Source organism: Globicephala melas, chromosome 1 (genome assembly GCF_963455315.2).
Source record: "Globicephala melas chromosome 1, mGloMel1.2, whole genome shotgun sequence".
NCBI lineage: Eukaryota > Metazoa > Chordata > Mammalia > Artiodactyla > Delphinidae > Globicephala > Globicephala melas.
In genome coordinates, this window is record NC_083314.1 from 109,689,046 (window position 1) to 109,707,874 (window position 18,829).

General features: G+C 39.2%; 1 protein-coding gene across 3 annotated transcripts; it reads left to right on the forward strand.

Annotated features, from left to right (window-relative positions):
- The first annotated feature begins 2,916 nt into the window (after window positions 1-2,916).
- LOC115850122 (guanylate-binding protein 5) lies at window positions 2,917-18,583 on the forward strand. Of its 3 annotated transcripts, XM_060303102.1 has the most exons (11): window positions 2,917-3,254; window positions 6,175-6,384; window positions 6,886-7,013; window positions 9,392-9,501; window positions 10,868-11,064; window positions 11,432-11,674; window positions 12,718-12,998; window positions 13,772-13,984; window positions 14,741-14,843; window positions 15,129-15,310; window positions 16,718-18,583. In XM_060303102.1, exons 2-11 carry the CDS (start codon window positions 6,195-6,197, stop codon window positions 16,829-16,831), a joined length of 1,761 nt encoding a protein of 586 aa, XP_060159085.1. In that variant the 5' UTR covers window positions 2,917-3,254; window positions 6,175-6,194; the 3' UTR covers window positions 16,832-18,583. The 3 variants fall into 3 exon arrangements, with proteins under 3 accessions (XP_060159085.1, XP_060159092.1, XP_060159102.1); XM_060303109.1 differs by lacking the exon at window positions 6,175-6,384; XM_060303119.1 differs by lacking the exons at window positions 6,175-6,384; window positions 6,886-7,013.
- Window positions 18,584-18,829: the final 246 nt, after the last annotated feature.

Genomic DNA, 18,829 nt, shown 5'->3' on the forward strand with positions numbered 1-18,829 from the left:
GGAAAGATAATTACGATCTTTAAAAAATGAGGAAATTCTATAAGAACTATCTGACTCTTTTAGGAAGGGCAACATTAGGATAATGCGTTTCCCAGAAGAAGAGCAGATGAAGGGAGCAGAGAATTTATTTAAAGAAATGATAGCTGAGAATTTCCCAAGCTTGGGGAAGGAACTTGATATTCAAGTCCATGAAGATAAGAAAGAGAACACCTAGTTACTTCAATGCAAAAAGACCTTCTCCAAAATATATTATATTAAAACTGTCAAAAGTCAATGGCAAAGAAAGAATTGTAAGGCAGCCAGAGAAAAAAAGATTTTAACATACAAAGGAATCCCCAATAGGCTATCAGCAGGTTGCTCAGAATAAACTGTATGGACCAGAAGAGAGTGGAATGACATTCTCAAAATACTGAAAGGTAAAAACTTTCAGCCAAGAATACTCTATCCAGCAAAGTTTTTTCATATAAATAGAATCCTAAAATTTGTATAGAATCTCAAAAAGCCCTGAATAGTCAAAGCAATCTTGTGAAAGAAGAACAAAACTGAAGGCATCATGTGTCTAGCTTTTAAACTATATTACAAAGCTATAATAATCAAAATAGTATGGTACTGGCATAAAAACAGACTCATAGATCAACGGAACAGAATTGAGAGCCTACAGATAAACCCACACATATATGATCAATTATTTTACAACAAAGGAGCTAAGAAGATGCAACAGGGAAAGAATAGTCTCTTCAATAAGTAGTTTAGGGAACACTAGACAGCCACATGTAAAAGAAAGAAACTGGATCACTATCTTTCACCACACACAAAGATAAACTCAAAATGGATTAAAGACTTGAATGTTAAGACCTGAAACCAAAAAACTCCTAAAACAAAACATAGGGATAATCTCCTTGACATTGGTCTTGGCAAAGTGTTTTTAAAATTTAACACCATAAGCAAAGGCAACAAAAGCAAAAATAAACAAATGTAACTACATCAAATGAAAAATCTTCTGCCCAGCAAAGGAAACCATCAAAAAAATGAAAAAGCAACCTACAGAATGGGAGAAAATATTTGTAGATCATCTACCTGATGAAGTTAATATCCAAAATATACAAGAACTCATACAACTCAGTAGGAAAAAAATATCTGATTAAATCTGGGCAGAGGACCTGAATAAACATTTTTCCAAAAAGGACATAAAAAGGGTCAACAAGTAACTGAAAAAAATGTTCAACATCACTAATTATTAAGGAAAGGAAAATCAAAACCACAATGAGATATCAACTCACACCTGTCAGAATGGCTATTATCCAAAAGACAATAAGTAACAAGTGTTGATAAGGATGTGGAAAAAGCAAACACTTATGCACTGTTGGTGGGAATATAGATTTTGCACAGCCACCATGGAAAACAGTATGGAGGTTCCTCAAAAATTAATAATAGAACTACCACATGACCCAGCAATTCCAGTTTTGGGTATATCTCTGAAGGATATGAAAACACTACCTTGAAGAGATATATTCACTTCCATGTTCATTGCAAGATTATTCATAATGGCCAAGATGTATAAACAACCTAACTATCCATCAATGGATGAGTAGATAAAGAAAATGTGGTATGTATATATGACAGAATATTACTCAACCATAAAAAGGAAGGAAATATTGCCATTTGTGACAACATGATGGACTTGGAAGGTATTATGCTAAGTGAAATAAGTCAGACAGAAAGACAAATACTGTATGATCTTACTTATACGTGGAATCTTAAAAAATAACAATAAACTGAACTCATAGAACAGATGGGTGGTTGCCAGAGGTGAGGGGAGGGAAGGTGGAATGTGTTAGGTGGTCGAAAAGTACAAACTTCCAGTTATAAGTAAATCCTGGGATATAATGCACAGCATGGTGACTATAGCTAAGAGTACTTTACTGTATATTTGAAAGTTGCTAAAAGAGTATATCGTAAAAGTTCTCATCATAAGAAAAAAAATGTAACTGTGTGGTCACAGATGTTAACTAAACTTTTTGTAGTAATCATTTTGCAATATATACATATGTCAAATCATTGTGTTTTATACCTAAAAGTAATACAATGTTATACGTCAGTTATATCTCAGTAATAATAATAATAAGACATAGAGAACTTTCTATTATTAGTATCTTGGGTGTTGAAAGATTTAAGTTACAAAGCTCTGAAAAACAATGTGCCAACGCTACCAGACAGTAGTTGAAAATAAGGAAGACAACTAAATAAATATTTGCATGTTTGGGAGGACTGGGTTTGAGGGAGGCAAAGGAGGCTGTAGGTTGCATTCATCTAGAGCAAAATCTCCTCTTAGGGATTATGATGCTTCTTGATTGTTGGTTTCTTGCTTCTCTTTGAACACTGCAGTGTGTAGTAGGCATTCAAAGTGTTTGCTTTGAATGTTTGCCTGACTGATGAAAGATGCAGTTACAAAAATCTGTTGACCATTTAATGACTGATTTTTTTTTAAGTTCTTTAAAATTGTTTAGCATCTAGTTTGTCTATTGAGGAAGTGAATTTTTCTTCATTGAAATTATACAGCAGTTTATTCTGTGTGTCAAACTCAAGTTTTCTCAGAAAAAAAATTCTATCAAAATTCCTAAGTGTTTAGCAGGAGATGACCTGAATTGCATAGGAAGGCTGGTTCCTTAAGATCAAACAAATGGGGACTTTCCTGGCGGTCCAGTGGTTAAGACTCTGCGTTTCCACTGTGGGGGGCAAAGGTTGGATCCCCATCGGGGAACTAAGATCTCACGTGTGGCGCAGTGCAGCCAAGCAAAAACAAAAACAAAAGACAAACACAAATGGTAAACTCACATAATGTAAACACACCTTGGGGTTATATTCACTGTTACTGTAGACTTATTATGGTTTCTCACAGCCCCGAGGACAGTTTGGAGTAGAAAAAAATGCAAATGATTTCCAAGTTCTCTTCCACGTACAATCTGGCTTGTGGTTTCAGATTGGCTTGTGGTTTCAGTTTGGATGGGGATTCAGTTTCCTGCAGCGACATTTCAAAAACCCCTTCCACTTTCAGTTGTTTCATACTGTAATCCTCCGCCCTCTGGTAGAGTGGAGTGGAAAGAAAAGAAATCTCCAGGACTGGATAAGAAAAAAGTGTATCAGAAACCAACACAGCTAACCTGAGGGACAGATTTAGAACTCTTGCCAATTTCTCATTGAAGCACCTTTCTTACCAGCTCTAAAAGATCTCTGCTACTGATTTCACCGTTAAGGTAAGTCTGGGGCAAGGGTGGAAAGGGTCAGGATGTCTTAAAAAGTCTGTTCACGATACATTGCAGCTGAGCTCAACGTGGAGTATCAGCTCTTATTAAAGGTAAATTGTGTTGTTGTCAGACAGGCAGCAGAATTCATTGAGTGCCAGTTCCGCTGAATTAGACAAGAGCACGTGTGGGGACTGAGAGTTTGAAATGTCTTCATACTGTTTTTCTTCCTTTGCCACCCTATGATCTATGGGGATCATAATTGCCACTTAAGTTACCTTTGATAAAACCTGATAAAGATCTTCAAACTGAAACCTTAACTTTTGAAGAACTATGACTGTACTGTTTTCATGAGAAAGAGCATTGAACGAAATGTAATGTAAATGGTTTGCTTACCTTGTTAAGGACAAAAAAGAAGAAAGAAAAAAGTTGAAACCCAGAATGAACAACGAAGAAGTTTTATGAAAATGGCTATATATTTTAGTCATAGTCCTGCACTTTTTTGAAGATGAATTTCTTCCTTTAGAAAGAACCCTGAATGAATTAGTCTTGATTTATTGACACCCACTCATTCCTTAAGGCCTTTTGTGTCGGACTTTGTTTCCACTCGTCTAATAATTCTACCATTATGAATCACTTTTTGTTTTTTATGTATTTTTCATTGTTGTTTTGTTTTGTTTTGGCTGCACCGCACGGCACTTGAGACCTTTAGTCCAGGGACTGAACCCCTGCCCTCTGCAGTGGAAGCGTGGAGCTTTAACCACTGGGCCTCCACGGAAGTCCCAACGAATCACTTAACACTGTCCGGAAATTTTGTTTACTCCTTGAAACTTCCTCCTCCTTTGAATTTCTTTTCACGGCACATACTTCGTGCATCTCCTTCTTGCTTGATTTCTATTTTTCTCATTAAGAAGAGCTTTTTCCTTTTCAAACCAAAAACAACACAAAGTAAAGGCAACCAACATAAAAGTAACACAAAACCCATCTAGAATTGTATGACTGAAAACAGAGATGTCTTCTTCTAGAAACTCCATCAGTAGTCCTTCCGAGCCTTTTCTCTTATATTTCTTAGCATTTTCCTTCTTTACACATTTTTTTCCTTTCCTACAGCTCTCTCTCTCTTTTTTAAGCTAGCAGTTCTACTGATGTATATAAATAGTTATTTATTTACTTTCTTTTTCTGAAGATAGGCTTAGAGTGTTTAGTGAAATGCCAGTGTCACACAGAGAGCCAGGTGGAGGTCTGAGATTAGAAATCAGATCTGCCCTATTTCAAAGTCAAAATGTATATTTGTATTTCTGTGTGTTTTGATGCATTCTTGCATTGTTTTTATTTACAAAAGAGTATGGGGCTCTAACAGAGTTAGGGAGAAGAATGCAACTCAGAGCACACATCATAGGCTGAGTTATGATAGAGTAATAGTTATGTATGGGGCTCAAACACATTGAATCTGCAGAGATGTTTTGGAGATTGGGCTGTCCTAAAACCATTAAAGATGTTACCCGGGTAATATCTGGGGACAATGTATAAAATACTTTCATTAATATAGATACACAGCACTAAATGTTATTCATTAGGAGGTCTGAAAATTCAGACAGGCTAGCTTCCTTTCCCATTAGTGACCTCATTCCAAAGCACAAGAGCTTGTAGTTTCCCCAAATCTGCAAATAGATGTAGATTGTGTATCTTCTGTCTTTCTAGCTAACTGTTATAGATCATCACTGCCAGGTCCCCATATCTTTCGAACCTAGAAATGATTATGACCCCTGCTATATACAAATCAGATAACAGAACTCAACAAGCATAAGGTGCCAATACTGCATTGGAAGTGGATTAGAGTAAAAAGAAACTTTGCATTTGGGAATGTAAAATTATGTGTGATCCCCTCTTTTTGGATGTGGCTTGGACTGAACATTTCCTGGCTCCCATGCCCTGACGCAATGATATTTGCAATGGATATATTATCTGTTGCCAAGCAGTTTCTGTTTTTATTTATCTGTCATCTGGATAATCTCTGGGGCATTGGCTATGAAGAAAGGGGGAGAATGGGTCTTTAGAACTTTTTAAAAGCTATCAAGGGAATCCAGACCTTTGCACTGTAAGATTTCAGTTTTTTAAAAGAGGCAAGCAGATGGTGGATTTTTAGCTTCTGTTGAAAAGAATCACTTCTAAAATGGAAGAAAATTGTTCTTTATGATGTAGCAAGGCAGAAAAGCAAGCATTTGTTTTAATCTCGGATAGCTTAAACGCGTTTTATTGGGGACTCTTTAGGTTACAGAAATTGATGCCCAGAAATTAGAAAATAAATGGTTACGTATTATTTAAGAAAGTATTTTCACTCACTTTCTCATTCATAAAATGAACACTCATTAAAGTTTTGACTGAAGAACACACATTAATAGCTACATAAAAAATTCTTTAAAAGTAGAGCTTTAAGAAGTAAACAACTGTTATTTGTTAGATAATGCTACATAATGACCTGGCAGGATTTAGTATAATACACTTTGACTGGACATAGCCCTAAATTAGAGAAAAGCAAGTTGATAACAGTGTGAAAGCAAGAAGCGTCATGTAACAAATAGTGGCCATAAAGATTCAATCTGGGGATTCAAAGAGGTAAAAACTAAGAAATAGAAGCCAGCCAAAACCAGTGGGGAAGCGTCAGACTCAAAATAGCAGTAAACTAGTCTCAGAAAATGGTTTTCCATAAGGCCACCCAATATTTAAGAACCAGTGGGGTAGCCTATAGTAGAACTCTGAAGGGACTAAGACATATGTTGCTATGACTCGCTTTGCTCTTTTGTCTTTTTTAAACTTCTTCAGAAACTTAGGCCATGCTGCAGAGTAGTATGCCTGCAGGTTGAGGAAGCAAAATGATTTTTCTCTGTTTAAAGTCTAGAAATTCCAGTCTATCCCATCACTTCCCTTGCAGGTCAGGTGACCCCCCTGAACATGGCCCCAGTGGTTCACATGCCAGAACCCTTGTGCCTCATTGAGAACATTAATGGGCTACTGTTGGTTAATCCGAAAGCTCTGAAGACCCTGTCTGCCATTCAGCAGCCCGTTGTGGTGGTGGCTATCGTGGGCCTCTACCGCACCGGCAAATCCTACCTGATGAACAAGCTGGCTGGGAAGAACAAGGGTGAGTGGCCCCAGCAAAGCCCAGCCGAGTCCCTTCTGTCCACCCACACTCCCAGAATGCAGGAAGGTGATGCAAGGACAGGAAGTTAGAGATGCGGAGGAATATTGAAAGCTAATGTTTGGGCCACAGATAGTTAATTATCTTCTGGGAGATAAAGGGTTGAGTTCTGTTTCTGACATATCACCCCTTTTTTTCTTAGAAAAATCATACTATTTTCCAATTATAAGGGTAAGACATCATTAAAATACTTCTACATATGTAGTTACAAATGATTAAAATTTTAATAGTGTAATATTCTTGCAAAAAAATCCATCAAATTTCCAGCCTACAGTACTTGGTATTCTTATTATCTCATCCCTCTATTGTAATTCAGATCAATACTGGGTTATACTTTCTGCCATATCTTCATCTTGCTTTCCTTAAATGGTAACTCAGTTATCAAGAAAGTCTCCAATTTCCAGATCCCCTCCTCAATTACACCCTCTCCACTCCCCATTGCAGGTTTCTCTGTTGGATCCACGGTGCAGTCTCACACCAAGGGCATCTGGATGTGGTGTGTGCCTCACCCTGAGAAGCCAAACCACATCCTGGTTCTTCTTGACACGGAGGGACTTGGAGACATAGAGAAGGCAAGGAACAAGGATTCCTTTTTTTTTTTTTTTTGCGGTACGCGGGCCTCTCACTGTTGTGGCCCAGCCACTCCGGCGGCATGTGGGATCCTCCCGGACAGGGGCATGAACCCGTGTCCCCTGCATCCGCAGGCGGACTCTCAACTACTGCACCACCAGGGAAGCCCAGGATTCCTTTTTAATCAACCTCCTCATCCCTGAACATTCTTTACACAGGGAGATTTTTTTTTTGTACTTCTGCTTGACCAGGGTATACCTTTTTTCCCCCTCTCTATTTTTTTTTTTTTTTTTTTGTGGTACGCGGGCCTCTCACTGTTGTGGCCTCTCCCGTTGCGGAGCACAGGCTCCGGACTCGCAGGCTCAGCGGCCATGGCTCATGGGCCCAGCCGCTCCGCGGCATGTGGGATCTTCCCAGACCGGGGCACGAACCCGTGTCCCCTGCATCGGCAGGCGGACTCTCAACCACTGCGCCACCAGGGAAGCCCCCCCCCCTCTATTTTTAATAGTCAAAGTTTGGAAACCTGAAGTGAGAAAAATATATGTATAAGCCAGAATCATAATTGGGAGGCTGTGCTAACATGGAGATAGGCACTTAACCGAACTGCAGAAAGGTGGTACGAACAAAATCACTGTCACGAGTCTGACCCTGTAGAGGATAGAGATATGCAGTAAGCTTCAGGGCAGTGGGACTTGAGTCCAAATCAGGGTCCAGGCACTAGGAGCTCTCGGACTCTGACAAGCAAGAAAAAGTCTCCTCAAATCTTCTATTTCCCCTTTGGTCTCATCCATTTTATCATTTGCACAGGAGTAACGTGGGAATTTTCCACTTCTACGCTGGTAAGTGTCTAACAACCAGCCCACTGGGGAAGAAAAGCCTTGCTTTGTAGTACTTGCCAGTTTTCCAAGTACTCCCATAACAGCTCACTCCAAGCTACCAAAGTCGTCACTAAACTCAGGGCTCAGGAAAGATGTACACAGCCAGCTCTCGTGAGCTCGCTCGAGCACAACACTGGATCTTTCCCTTGAGCTCTCATTTTTTATGTCTTCATTTTGCCTTTAACTTACCACAATTCAAAATAGTTAACTCCTTTTTTCTTTAGTTTCCTCACCTGTAACATGGAGACAGTAGTTAATAACTTATCTCGACAGTACCAGGAATCAAAACATGTTTCTGCTCCAGTCCTGCTGACCTGTGCAGAATTATCTCTGATCCATTTTACATTTTAAACATTATCTGAAACCTCAACAAGGGGGAAAAGTATGACAGTAGTCTGTGGAGAAGAGGCTCTGGGGCTCAGGCTGATAAGGACTTTACCTTTCTCATCCCTACCAGATTAGACAATCACCTGGAGAACTGTCAGAAGTGGCCCCCATGTACAGGGACTGTGTATCTTTGTATCTTAGCATCTTTTTTGTTGTTGTTGCATCTTCTGTGTACAGATCTCAACGCAAAGAAAGTGCCCTGGAGCCCAAGGTTGGGGGTATCCAGTTTAGATTACATGTTCTAAAAGAGGGAGAGAACCATTTAGAGGTTTGTATTGAATACACTGAAGGTTCTCCTTTGCAGGGCTCCTGATCCATTTGTGCAGCAGAGAAATACCAAGTCAGTTCAGAGAACTGCCTTATTACCTGTGCAGTTTATTCACATCCTTCACCCCCAGTAGGCTCCTGAATATGTATCCCTAATACATCCCTACTCTTTGAGCAATTCTGGTGCTGAAGCTTAGCTGTATGCTGTCACTTGTCCCATCCCTCTCTCTAAAACAAAAAAAAAAGAAAAAGAAAAAGAAAAACGTATCGAACCATCTTGTATATAAAAGCTACTCAATAAAATAGTTGCATGTATTATGTATACAGACCAACTTTGTTTTACACAATTGAAAATCTTGATTTTAAGCACTCTGGTTACCGTTACAAACATTGACTGTCCATTTTTCAAATGCCTAACCAGTTATAAGAGGGACTGATAAGTTAACAACATATGGTTTTGTATAAAATTATCAATGCTAATGGCAGAACTATTCAAAGCTCATATGTTTCTCACAACCATTTCTGTTCGTCTTGGCTAACATTTGTAAGTCAAGGGTCTTTTTTTTGTTTGTTTTTTGTTTTTGCGGTACGCGGGCCTCTCACTGTTGTGGCCTCTCCCGTTGCGGAGCACAGGCTCCGGACGCGCAGGCGCAGGGGCCATGGCTCACGGGCCCAGCCGCTCCGGCGGCATGTGGGATCCTCCCGGACCGGGTCACGAACCCGTGTCCACTGCATCGGCAGGCGGCCTCTCAACCACTGCACCACCAGGGAAGCCCAAGGGTCTATTTTTAATAACTGTTCATATGGGAATGCCATGAGACATGACTGAAATTTGTTCTGACTTCTAGGGTGACAAGAAGAGTGACACCCAGATATTTGTACTGGCACTACTACTGAGTAGTACCTTTGTATATAATACTATGAACACAATTGACCAGAGGGCTATCGACCTCTTGCAGTATCCTTTTGTTGTCCAGGATGGCACCAAAGCCAGAGAGAACTGCTTTATTCACCAGCTATGTTCATGAGTCCTTGTGTATCAAACACAAGAATGAAAACATTGTAAACATTAAAAGGACAAGACAACCCTCAGAATGGGAGAAAATATTTACAAATGAAGCAACTGATTAATCTCCAAAATATACAAGCAGCTCATGCAGCTCAATATCAAAAAAACAAACAACCCAATCCAAAAATGGGCAGAAGACCTAAATAGACATTTCTACAAAGAAGATATACAGTCTGCCAACAAACACATGAAAGAATGCTCAACATCACTAATCATTAGAGAAATGCAAATCAAAACTACAATGAAGTATCACCTCACACCGGTCAGAATGGCCATCATCAAAAAATCTACAAACAATTAATGCTGGAGAGGGTGTGGAGAAAAGGGAACCCTCTTGTACTGTTGGTGGGAATGTAACTTGATACAGCCACTATGGAGAACAGTATGGAGGTTTCTTAAAAAACTAAAAATAGAACTACCATACGACCCAGCAATCCCACTACTGGGCATATACTCTGAGAAAACCATAATTCAAAGAGTCATGTACCACAGTGTTCATTGCAGCTCTATTTACAATAGCCAGGACATGGAAGCAACCTAAGTGTCCATTGATAGATGAATGGATAAAGAAGATGTGGCACATATATACAATCGAATATTACTTAGCCATAAAAATAAATGAAATTGAGTTATTTGTAGTGAGGTGGATGGACCTAGAGTCTGTCATACAGAGTGAAGTAAGTCAGAAAGAGAAAAACAAATACCGTATGCTAACACATATATATGGAACCTAAAAAAAAAAAAAAAAGGTTGTGAAGAACCTAGGGGCAGGACAGAAGTAAAGACACAGATGTGGAGAGTAGACTTGAGGACATGGGGTGGGGGAAGTGTGGGCTGGGATGAGGTGAGAGAGTGGCATGGACATATATACACTACCAAGTGTAGAATGGATGGCTGGTGGGAAGCAGCTGCATAGCACAGGGAGATCAGCTTGGTGCTTTGTGACCACCTAGAGCGGTGGGATAGGGAGGGTGGGAGGGAGGGAGACGCAAGAGGGAGGGGATATGGGGATATATGTATACGGATAGCTGATTCACTTTGTTATACAGCAGAAACTAACACACCATCGTAAAGCAATTATACTCCAATAGAGATGTTGGGGAAAAAAAGGGGCAAGAAAAAGAGTCCTTTTATTTACTGATGAAATGAGGATTGGTTATAACCCAAAGGCAATATAAAAGTATAGGAGGGCATGGAATTAAATATGGTTTAGACGCAGTTCTATTTCCAACAGTTTTCCTTAATTGCATCTCAGCTATGTGACAGAACTGTCAAATCTGCTCAGAACAGTTACCTCACCTGATCTTGATGGGGAAGACAATGCAGCTGACTTTATGAGCGTCTGTCCAGACTTAGTGTGGACTGTGAGAGATTTCTACCTTGACCTGGAAGCACATGGGCGACTCATCACAGCAGATGAGTACCTGGAGAATTCGTTGAGGCCAAAGCAGGGTAACAGGGACTTCAGTTTTGGAAAGAGGGAGAAAAGTAGCACAAGAAATTATCTCTTGTGTGTTGCTGGTTAAAGTTATTGTTTCCTATATTTACTCACCTGACTAAATCATCACATAAATAATTAATACTGTTGATTTAAAGTGAACTAATACATTCAATATTAAATTGTATTACTCCCTTGTTCTTGGAGCAAGTTACTTTTCCATTTTCCTTTCCCTGATTGATCACGTTTTAAGTTTTTGCTTAGGGTTTGTGAAAATGTAGTGAAATAAATAACAGTAGGTAGAAAGCACATTTATTTGTGGGAAAGAGATTAAAATGAAAGTTAACCCTATACTAAATAATCCTATTTTTCCTTCCTCAGGCACTGATCAACATCTTCAAAATTTTAATTTGCCCCGTCTGTGTATACAGAAATTCTTTCCAATAAAGAAATGCTTTATTTTTGACTTGCCCACTCATCGGAAGAAGCTTGCCCAGCTTGAGACACTGCATAATGATGACCTGGATCCTGAATTTGTACAGCAAGTGGCAGATTTCTGTTCCTACATCTTCAGCCATTCCAAGACTAAAACTCTTTCAGGAGGCATCAAGGTCAATGGATCTCGTGAGTACCTCTTCAAGGATTTTCCTTCAATTCAAAATAGAGAATGGGAGCACTGTTGTAGTTTTCTCCTTCCACTGTTGAAAATACATAGTCAGCTACTACCAAGAAAACCATATGTATCATATTTATTAAACTCAGGTGAGTACCAAAAATATTTCTAGGCTTTTTAAGCAATGCCTGCAAAGTAAGATAAATTAGGAATATAACCAGATGAAAAGGTCAGGTTAAAAAAGTTCTACCTGTAAGTGGTCCACTGTTGAACTAGACTAACCCACATGGGTTGGCAGCATTTGTTCTACCGATATTATGGACACTTATTATGCCTTTGATAGGCAGAAGATGAGGAAAACACATACATTCTCTGTATAAATAGAATGTGCTTGATACAAACGTTAAACAAGCAGATGCCCAAGTTGTCTAGAGCCCTTAAAGAAATCTGAGCAGACTTCTTGGTCCAGTTGTTCCTAAATACTCTATGTCTTGGAACTTTGTCAATTATTGCTACGCTCTAAAGGGAAGTTGAGTGCAAACAAAAATAGCTAAGGACAAGGAAAACAAACAGGAATGTTCCAACAAAGAGTAAGGTGAACTGGTCTAATTGGCCTACTTTGTGATCTTTCCAATGAGGGTAACACTCATACCAGCTTTACAGGTTGAAGTGGAGGAGAAAATGGAATTCTGAAGGAAACAGAAACCTGAGGAAGAGAGAAAGAATGGGAAGTATAAAGAGGCAAAAGGTCTATAGTATTCTAATCAAACGAATACACACAATTTTATATAACCATTTCCACATTTCTCAATGAGAAAATGATGAAATGTGGATCATCACATAGATCTTGAACTTCCCTCTTTGAACACTTTCTTTTCTCAAAGAATTAAAGATCTGTCTTCTTGGTCACATGATTTCCCAAAGGAACTTATTTGGGCCACATGAACACTGTGCAGGAGGCTGAATACGCTAAATTAACATTCTCAGAATTACTCAGTTCAGAGCATGTCCCTTTTCTTTGCAAATAATTCAAGCATCTCTTCCTCCTGTGAAGATCTAGAGAGCCTCGTATGGACCTATGTCAATGCCATCAACAATGGGGATCTGCCCTGCATGGAGAACGAAGTCCTGGCCTTGGCCCAGATTAAGAACTCAGCCGCAGTGCGAAAGGCCATTGCCCACTATGACCAGCAGATGGGCCAGAAGCTGCAGCTGCCCACGGAAACCCTCCAGGAGCTGCTGGACCTGCACAGGGTCAGTGAGAAAGGGGCTATGGAAGTCTTCATGAAGAACTCTTTCGAGGATATAGACCAAGGGTTCCAGGAAAAATTAGAGGTAATTAAGTTTTATTGCTGGAGTTCATGGGGCTTAGGGGCAATATAGGCAAGGTATTGCTATGAGGCAAAAATGAGGCAAAATGAGGACTTAATTAAGAGAAACAATTCTTAGTAGACTGAGAGACAATGACTATCACTTATGTGACCAAGATATCACTATTATTCTGAAAACAAACAAACAAAAAACCAAACAAATAAACATGTAACTACTCTGGACCCTATAGATTCTGAAACTTTCACATGCAGACAACTCAACTTACTATGTTACACCCATGGACTAATTTTTTTAAAAGTAATCTTATCCCTTAAAAAATGTATTCATAAAGTACTAATTAACTTTCCTTTTTTAGTAATCAAGCATACAGAATTGCCAAATAGATCTACTAAAATATTATGTCCCTAGGTTTAATAGCACACACTCATCCATTCTACCTCATTGGGAATCCCAGCCCAGTATAATACTGGGATGGTTGTAAAACAGTAGGTTGCATTTAAAATTAGGGCATGAGGCTAGAGATCTGCAGTTTAAAGATCCTATCTAAAGCAGAAAAAGCAAAAGAATGGGGTTCCAGGAGATTTCAAAAACAAAAGTAAAGTCATTTTTCTACAGTGTATCAATCCTTGGAACTTCTCTAGGTTTGGTCGGGAGGATATAGTATTGCTTGTAGTCCTTGAATTTACAGAAAAAATACAGAGAGTCTTTTTGTAGGCCATTTCTAAAAGTACTGTAGTGTTGCTAACGCCTTTTCCATGGGCCTTTTTCCCTTTAAGACCCTGCTAGAAGCCAAGCAGAATGACTTTTGTAAAAGGAATTTGGAGGCTTCACTGAATCGCTGTTCAGCTTTACTTCAGGATATTTTTTGTCCTCTAGAAGAAGATGTGAAGCAAGGGATTTATTCAAAGCCTGGGGGGCATCGTCTCTTCCTTCAGAAGAGAGAAGAGCTGAAGGCAAAGTACTATCAGGTGCCCAGGAAAGGAATACAGGTATCCCTAGTTTTATGTATTAATTATGGGGAATTGCTAGGGGTCTTCTTTTTTTGGACAGGAAGAATGAGAGCTGTGGTATTAAACTGAACTATCACCATAGTCACCAGACTTTTATCGCAACCTTCAACACTAATTGCAACAAAGGGACTTTTTTGGTTACACAGTACAGAATCCCAATAATTGAACTAACTTAAGAAAATAATTCACTGGCTCACATAAACTAAAGGCAAAATGTTTAAATTTAGTTGTAAGTGTAGATATGTTCAAGAGTTTAACATAATCAGTTGATTACATGTAACAATGTAATCAATTTTCCCCTTTCCTTTTTCTTTCCGATCTCAACTCCAGCTTTCTGTTCTGTTTTCCTCACCATTGGCGTCATTCTCAGGCAGGCTCACCCCACACGGCAGCAAAGATGACACCAACAGCTCGCAGCTTAACTAGTCCTTTGTGCCCTCAGTCTCACAGGAGAGAAAGCATCTTTCCCACCATCCATATCAGTCTTTAAAACACCCAAGCTGCAGTATTTTCCTGCCTGTACCCAAATATTTTGCATCAAGTGGCCTTGGGTACTCTAATAGGCCAGCCTGGAGCTTGTGCCCACCCCTTGACAGAAAAGGCTTGACATAGTTTCACCAAGTACAGACTGAGCACTTCCAGGGAGGAAAAGATGCTGAGAAGAAAAATAAATAAAGAGGTTTATAACTTTTCTAATCATTTCCTAGCTCTAACTGCATTTTTTGGGGTTCCTAGGCTGAGGAAGCTCTGCAGAAATATTTACAGTCCAAGGAGTCTGTGAGTGATACCATTTGGCAGACAGATCTGGTTCTCACAGCAAGGGAAAAGGAGATGGAAGGTGAGAAGAAAATGGAGAAAAAAAAATGCAAGACAGAAATTCTATACATTTTAAATTAATTTGGCCTGGTTCACCTGGGATCATTAAACAAGAGCAAGAATGGCAAAGATGTACCATTCTTAGCTCCTCAGTCTATATTTGAATAGGGCACATACCGTCAGCTACAATATGATTACCTGGAGGGGAAATATGACCCCAGGGAATTTTCTCTATGAAGTAGCAGCAATAACAAGTGAGTGAGAGGCAGAAGGAAGGGAAGAAGTTTGCCATTTTCTTCCTTTTCAGTGGCACGTGTGAAAGCAGAGTTTATGAAGGCTGAAAAAGAAAGGTTGGGGGCAATTCTAATGCAGCACCAGCAAATGATGGAGCGGAGGGAGAGACTCCATTGGGAACAAGTGAGACAAATGGAGAGAAAAAGATTGTACCAACAGGCCCTGCAACAGAGGGACCAAGAACGTCGGCTCAAGGTACTCATCAATTATTTCATTTCTGGATTTTAATCATATACCCCTCTCTGTATTGATGAAAACATGAAGCAGTGACAATGTGGGAGAGACAGCATAATATTGTGGCTCAGGGCAAGGACTCTGGAATCAGACAGCCTGGGTAAAAAAGCCAGCTCCACTTCTTATAAATATATTACATATATTATAAATATATTGTTTGGAGATGGTTATAATACCTATTTTATAGGGCTGTTTTGATACTTAAATGAGTCAATATTTGTGTTTAGAATGATGCTTGGCACAGCATAAGCACTATTAATTTGTTAAGCAAAATCCAAGGATATTTCTAACCCACGGTAATTAGTCTTTTTTGTTATCTTGTTAATTGCTCTAGCTAGTCGTTTCCACTGGTCATAGATTACCTTGCTAAATTAATTTCATATTACTGTGTCTATGCCCCTTTCCCTTCCTTAATTGTCACTGGTTCTGAAAGCCTTTAACTTGTTTCATCCAGTCCTCTACTATTATTATCGCTCAATTAACAGTAGTTCTTATTTACCAAGCACTGTACAAAGCACTTTACACACATTCTCTAATCTAATCTATTCACTGTGAATCACAACCATTATGTCCTTATTTTTCTGATTCCAAAGAGCATAACTAAATGCCAATATCATACATCCTAGCAAGTTATCAAAACAGCTTTCCCAGTGAGTGAGATCTACAATGCTTTCGTTTCTACAAACCCAGTCTGAAATTCTTATGTGAGCACGCTTATGAGACAAAGGACACCCTCCTCCTCCTCCAGGGTGGCTGATCTACCTGTAGGTCCTCGTTTTCCAGACACTGCTCCAAGACAATTTTGAAATTACAGACCTGCACTGAAGGACAATATTTTCAACCTGGTGTTTCTGATCTCCCCACACTGTCCTTCTACTTTTACCCCGTAACTGTGGAGACATGAAACAAATTCCTTTATCTAAGGCTCAGACTCCTCACCTGATTGTGGATATCACCTAGACACCTAGTTGTTGTATCAATCTCTCCTTGTAATACTAGATCTGACATTCCTCTGTGTATACATGAGAATTGAAGTCAAGATGTGACTCAGATTCCCTAAGGACAAAGGGGGAAGGGGCCTTAGGATATAATTCTTGGAACACCAATAGTTCAGGGATTGAGAGATGAGGATGTTTCTGTAGCTAGATAAAGAAGCATGGAAGAAGAATTACACAAGTAGAAAACCAAGTGTGAGACGTAAAATGGACATGAACAGAAAGGAGGAATCAGGGTCTGTCTTTTGTTACTGATTGATTAAAATAACTAAGGGAAAGTCAATGATTTGGGCTCCTTCCCTCCCCCCTCCTCCTGCAGAGATCTGGACATTACGTTTTGCTAAGCTCTTTGGTTTTATGTATCACTCTTTAGGAGGAGGCTGAAAAGCTCAAGGAGAGATTCCAAGCTGAGAGCAGAAAACTTCAGGATGAGATCCAGCATCTCCAGAGGAATGACTCACCAGATGATACATGTATCTTACTCTAAAGAACTAAACACTAGAACTTCATTTTCTTGTTCACTTTCACTGAAGACACAAAGGAACAAGAAACTATAGAACTTGAGACAATCACCATTTAAATAAACTTCATAATAATTATATTGAGCTTTTGTATTGAGTTATAAGGTTATGATGCTCATAATTGGTAAAACGTGCATTTCACTAATTTCAATAGTTTAAATGTTGTTTGCTTCCTTAAAGAGATTACGACTTGTATTATAAGGGACATATTATCATTGCCGCTATTGGCAGTGATATTGGGCAGGATCTATAAAGGGAAACTTTCTCTTGTACACCAATACCACCCCTCTAATTTTCCATATTTGTCTCAGTGGGGATTGGAAGAGACCTGGGAGGGTGTTTCTACAATAAACTAAGTCACATGGAATTTGCCCAGTGACTTGGACTCAGGTGGGCATCACTCCTGCCAAGTGGTTTTGTGCTGGATGCCATCAGGGAGAGGCACTGATGATAAAACACACGTAAAAAAAACTAACCAAGCTTCGTAGTGGAGACGTGTGTGGTTCTCAACTGGGTGGAGGCTACTCAGTCTATGGGCAATTATATGACTCCTGGTCATGGTCAGTAGACAGTCTGCTTAGACTATTCTAAGCTGTAAGCAAATAACATCATAATGAAATAGAGGTACTCTAGAAGATGGAAGGAACTACCAGCATGGAAATTGTGTCATAGGCTGAAGAGCTAAAGAAGCCTAAACTTCCTGTTATCCTCACCAAGGGCATAACTTAAATAGGACATTATATATTATGAAGCAATTTATATTGGACTTGGTGATTGTGTATCACATCTTTATAATCCTTTAAGTCTGTAAATAAATGGTATAAGGCAGGGGTTCCCAATGCCTGGGCCATGGACAAGTACCAGTCCATGGCCTGTTAGGAACCAGGTCGCACAGCAGGAGGTGAGCAGCTAGGAAGCTAGCAAAGTTTCATCTGTATTTACAGCCACTCCCCATCGCTCGTATTACCACCTGAGCTCCACCTCCTGTCAGACCAGCGGCGGCATTAGATTCTCATAGGAGCGCGAACCCTCTTGTGAACTGTGCATGCGAGGGATCTAGGTTGCACGCTCCTTGTGAGAATCTAATGCCTGATGATCTGAGGGGGAGCTGAGGTGGTGATGCTAGCGCTGGGGAGCGGCTGAAAACACAGATTATCATTAGCAGAGAGGTTTGACTGCACAGAGACCATAATAAATCAATTGCTTGCAGACATATCAAAACCCTATCAGTGAGTGGCAAGAGAAAACAAGCTCAGGGCTCCCACTGATTCTGCTTTATGGTGAGTTGTATAATTATTTCATTATGTATTACAATGTAATAATAATAGAAATAAAGTGCACAATAAATGTAATGCGTTTGAATCATCCCGAAACCATCCCCCCTCCCCCAGTCCATGGAAAAATTGTCTTCCATGAAACCTGTCCCTGATGCCAAAAACGTTGGGGACTGCTGGTATAAGGTATGCAAGATAATGTTCCACAAGATCTCATGGGACTTATTTAATTTTATGCTTGCTTATAGTACTAAAATTAAATGATTTTAATTCTTTGCAATCATATATGAAAGCCTACTGATTTTTATTAAAAACTATGGATTCTGTAAATATATCTGTGTATATATATTTTAACTGTAAATAACCATACAATTTTTTAAAATAACTATACTACTTTGTGGTTTTTTTCCTCCCAATAGTTAAAAGTCTATAGGGACTTCTGAATTTCCCTAAAAATATTGAGAACTTTTTTTGAGAATTATTTTAATATTGGAAATAAAACACATTTTCTTATACCTTTCTATTTGCTTTTTGTTTCTTTGTTTTATAAATCCCTAGTGAAATAGGTTTTAAAAGTTATAGAAACATTATACAGAACTCTGTTTTGTTTTCCTTAAATTGCTTACTTATTTATATAAGGTGTTTCCCAATTGGATTACATTATAGGAGCTTGAAATTCTTTAGTTGCTC